We start from the raw sequence: 4055 nt of genomic DNA, 5'->3' as shown, positions 1-4055 counted from the left end.
TGCCAACGTGAAACACCACAGCAGTTAGGAGTTGTGTGCCCTGCCATGGCAGCAGTGTGCCCCACCGCTCCTGCCACACCACCTATAGGCCTGACCCCTCCCTGCAAGTGTGCATAGCAGTAGGGAACCATGAGGCCCACCCCCATCCCTCCCCAGGATGGACTGCCCTTGGCTCTGTCCTGTTTCCCAACCGGGCCATGTGGCTGCACATTTCTGCCTGCTCTGGCTCATGCCCTGCCCCAGTCCCTCCCTCACTGCAGGCTTGGCACAAGCTGCTGCCTTAATCATCTTCCCATGTGTCACCTATTTCTCCCCACCATAGATTTACCTGCAGGGAGCTGTTTTCCACCACACTGCATGGCTGTATTGCCAGGTACGTGCACCTGTGTGTGCACACACACATATATACATGGCACCCCATGTCAGATCACCCTCTGCCTGCTCCTGCAGGCCCTTACAGGCTGGAACACCCCAGCCTGCAAGGGAAAACCTGTATTTTCCTGGGTTTTTCTCCTTTAAAAGGGAAAAGCCACACTTTTCTGTAGGAAATGGAAAACCTGGATCCTTGCTAATCTGTTACGCTCCACAGCTGTAGACTTTTTCTTGGCTTATTCAGGGGAAAGGCTGTTCCACATTGCTCCTATAGACTGCATTCCCCTCTCCTGTAGTTTTTAATTTCCTTTCGATATTGTTCAGAGGTTCTGCAGTAACTATATGTGCTTGACATAATTTATCATTGCACTGGCAGTGGACAGTGGGCTCTTACGTTTAGCATTGCAATGCCTAGTGCTTAGGTGCTCTGCCACCTAGTGGAATCTACAGGCCAAACAGAGGAAACCTAATCACAAAGGTGAGAATTGGGCATCTGCAAGTGGGTGCCTAGAAGCTAGCATGCAGAGGAAAGGGCTGTCTAAACTGCTCAGATCCCCCTGGAGAAGTCAGGTGAATAAACAAGACACATTTTTACAAAGGGGTGGAGTGAGGAAGGGGATATGTAAAAAATGTGGATTTAGATACTCAAGTTGCTTTATGGATCTAGCCAGACTTGCAAGGAGCCTGTTTATTCCATGTCCAGCCCAGCTTCAGTTAGTCCATTTCTAGGCTAGAAGAGTGAGCTATTTTGTTAATTTGTATATTCTTATTAGTAAAACATTCCAAAATCTTTTGCTGACTAGAAGCATTTTTACTAGTTTTTCTAAAATAGCTTAGTAGACTGTTCTCAATGGGAATCTCTTATTCCATTCCAGAAAGGGAGGAGGGTCCAGCAGGGAACATAAGAACATGCCTATTAGCTAGTCTTTGAGAAATATGAGAGCTGAATTAATTCTGCATTTCTTGTATGCCACATACTTCCCTTTTCTTGCAAAGAACGTAGTATCAAAGATTCAGGTAAAACTGCTAAAAATAATGTGCAAAGGAGGTTTATTGCAAAATTGTCATTGCACAGGCCAAAGCATGGCCAACAGTAGCAGACAGGAAAGTAAAACTTACATTCCCTATACATGGTACAAGATTTACCAGATAAACATTAATGACTGTTTTGGAAACCTCTTCTTTAATTACATACACAGGGCATGTATGTTATGCCTCTTGTGAATGGCAGGATACTAGAGGTCTGTAAACTATCTGCATAGATTATTCTACGAGTAAGACTCTTAAGTGCCTTCATGTGATGATGGATTTGCACCCTTCAACTCTCAACTAATTTGGTTGAATGGAATGCCAAAATAAATCTTCTCTGGCTGTATTTCAACTTGCTTCAATCACACTGAAGTCAGGTAAGTAAAAACTATTCTTCTACTGCCTATCCACATGTAGTACCTGATCCTCATCCTTTTCAGAGGTGCTGTACACAGGGAAGAGGTTGAGAATGAACTGGGATCTAGGAATAGGATACATTTTGGTTTTCAGAGATAATGCACTAGAGCCACTGCCCTATTTTTGCATCAGCTATACAGTAGTTTGGTTCTGTAAGTTAAAACAAAGGTTCTATCCCCTTGTTTCAACCTTGTGCAAACATAAATAACCTCACCGCACTCTCAAGCTTCCACATTCCATTCAACAAAAAATCCTTTTTAAATATCGTACGTAGAGTTCAAGTTGTTGTTTGGGGGGTTTTTTGACAGGCTTCAGGATAAAAATTCAGAATACTGATGTCATTGCACCTGCTTTTGTAACTCAGTTACTAGAATAAAAACACAGCATCCCAGAAAAGTCTGTCATATAGTATAGAGAAAAATAAATAAAGCATGGAACTGATTGTGTATTCCAATGCCTTTTCAGCTGAAAATGCTGCCACAACTTGACGTTTCTCCAGTTAACACACATCCAGCTTATTTTTAAAGAGAAGCACCATCCAAAAGTTCCAAATGGGAAACTTGCTGGTTATTCTTCTTAAATAGCTTCATGTTTTGTCTTGCCCTGAGCAGAAATCCATTAATATTGCATAACATAACAACTGATCTTATACAGCTAAGGGCCTACCTACACTGGAATTTTTTTGTTGTAATGCTTTATAGCCTTTGTAGATAGGCACAAATTGTATTGACTATATTCCAGCTCTGGGAAAAAAAATATCCCAGAGTGTAGTGTACATGGTCCTTAAGCATTAGAGATACAGAAGTGTAAACTTATATCTAGTATAAGAAAGTCATCCCCAGGAAAGGCATAGCAAAGAATGGAAAATAGTATTGTTCATGGGAAGATACAGCATATTTGCAAGTACATGGGCTTTATTCTCAAGCACTGTGAGACTTAAAGAGCTATCAGTTCACCCTGGCAGTGATTGCAGCAATTGAATGTTATGTTTTCATATCTGGTGTATGGGTGAAACCGTCCAATGTTCTTCTTTGTGGAAAGGAAGGAAGATGGGGAGGACTCAGAGAAGGGAACTTCTGGTGGTGTTTCTGTACATGTAGCTGGATCCAGCACTCGTAGCACCTAACAAACAAACAAACCCCAGTATTAGATTTGAAATTGATATATTTATTCTCCTGATACTTTACATACAACAGCTTTGTTGAAGGCTTGTCAGCCCTCATTCCCTGGTCAGTTTTGATTTTGAGGATCTAAACAGCCTGCTATTTATTGCAATATGAAGTCACTAGATGCTCCACATAGATTTAGAATCTCTCCATTGGTAAGCTCTCATGACTCTACTACCAATAGTTTTGAAAAGTTTTCAAGGGACAGAGTAAGCGTTTCAGAAGCACATCTGGGCTAATCAAAACAGATATTAAAAAAAAACATTGGAGTCTAGAGATACATAATAAGAGTGTGTAAAATAGTTGGTTCTTTGTTAAGAATTACTACAGAGCAGAGGTTAAACATTCTTTTGGATCTTCCCTAGTTTTCCTTCCACCCCCATTGGGGTTGATTAAAAATCACTGCCTCTCTCTCAAAAATAAATCTGTTCAAAATTAAATCCTGATTTAATACAAAAATTGTCAGGCCTAAACATGCTGTATCTGCTTAATTAATTTAAATGAAAAATTGCTGAATCTGCAAGCTTCTATCAAATTTACAGGCTGCATACTTTTCTATATCATGAATGAATTGGAGAGCAAAGATGCTCAACTTTTGAGGCCAAGCTTTAAGTGTCGTACAATAGGTCAAGAACCATACTTAGGGTTTAAAAAGTGTAGGAGACATGAAGACTGTGTTACTGAGGACAAGACATAGGCAGCTCCTTGGCCCAGCTGCCCATTGTGTATGGCACAATACCATACACCATTTACTAATCTACTAAAATGAAAAATGGATAAATCTGAAAATCCAGGTAATTGGTTAAATAAATGTGTGTAGTTATAGCATACTGTTCCTGGTGGTGAAAGACGCATCAAATCTAGTGTGTGAAGACTAGATGCAAATCTGTTTTTAACGATTTATATAAAAGTCAATGGAAATGCATAATTTCTTTGGAAAAGTGGGTTAAAATGTATTTAAATAGACACATACCAGTTGGCAATTTAAAATCAATCCATCTTGACCCCTACTGAATGGACTGGTCCTTTTAATGTATGGAGGAAGCGACCTGTTTTATCTACCCCACCACC

General features: G+C 40.4%; 1 protein-coding gene across 1 annotated transcript in view; it reads right to left on the bottom strand.

Moving 5' to 3' along the window:
* Positions 1-1405: 1405 nt before the first annotated feature.
* Positions 1406-4055, bottom strand: part of BLZF1 (basic leucine zipper nuclear factor 1) — a 10471-nt gene continuing 7821 nt past the window's right edge. Inside the window, exon 6 of the mRNA XM_006029447.3 lies at positions 1406-2940. Coding sequence (XP_006029509.1) covers positions 2755-2940 — 186 coding nt within the window. The 3' untranslated portion in view covers positions 1406-2754. The remainder of the gene's footprint in view (positions 2941-4055) is intronic.

The sequence above is a fragment of the Alligator sinensis genome, unplaced genomic scaffold, assembly GCF_000455745.1.
Source record: "Alligator sinensis unplaced genomic scaffold, ASM45574v1 scaffold327_1, whole genome shotgun sequence".
NCBI classification, from domain to species: Eukaryota; Metazoa; Chordata; order Crocodylia; family Alligatoridae; genus Alligator; species Alligator sinensis.
Note: the sequence above shows the minus strand (reverse complement) of the source record. Positions and strands in the feature narration are given on the sequence as shown.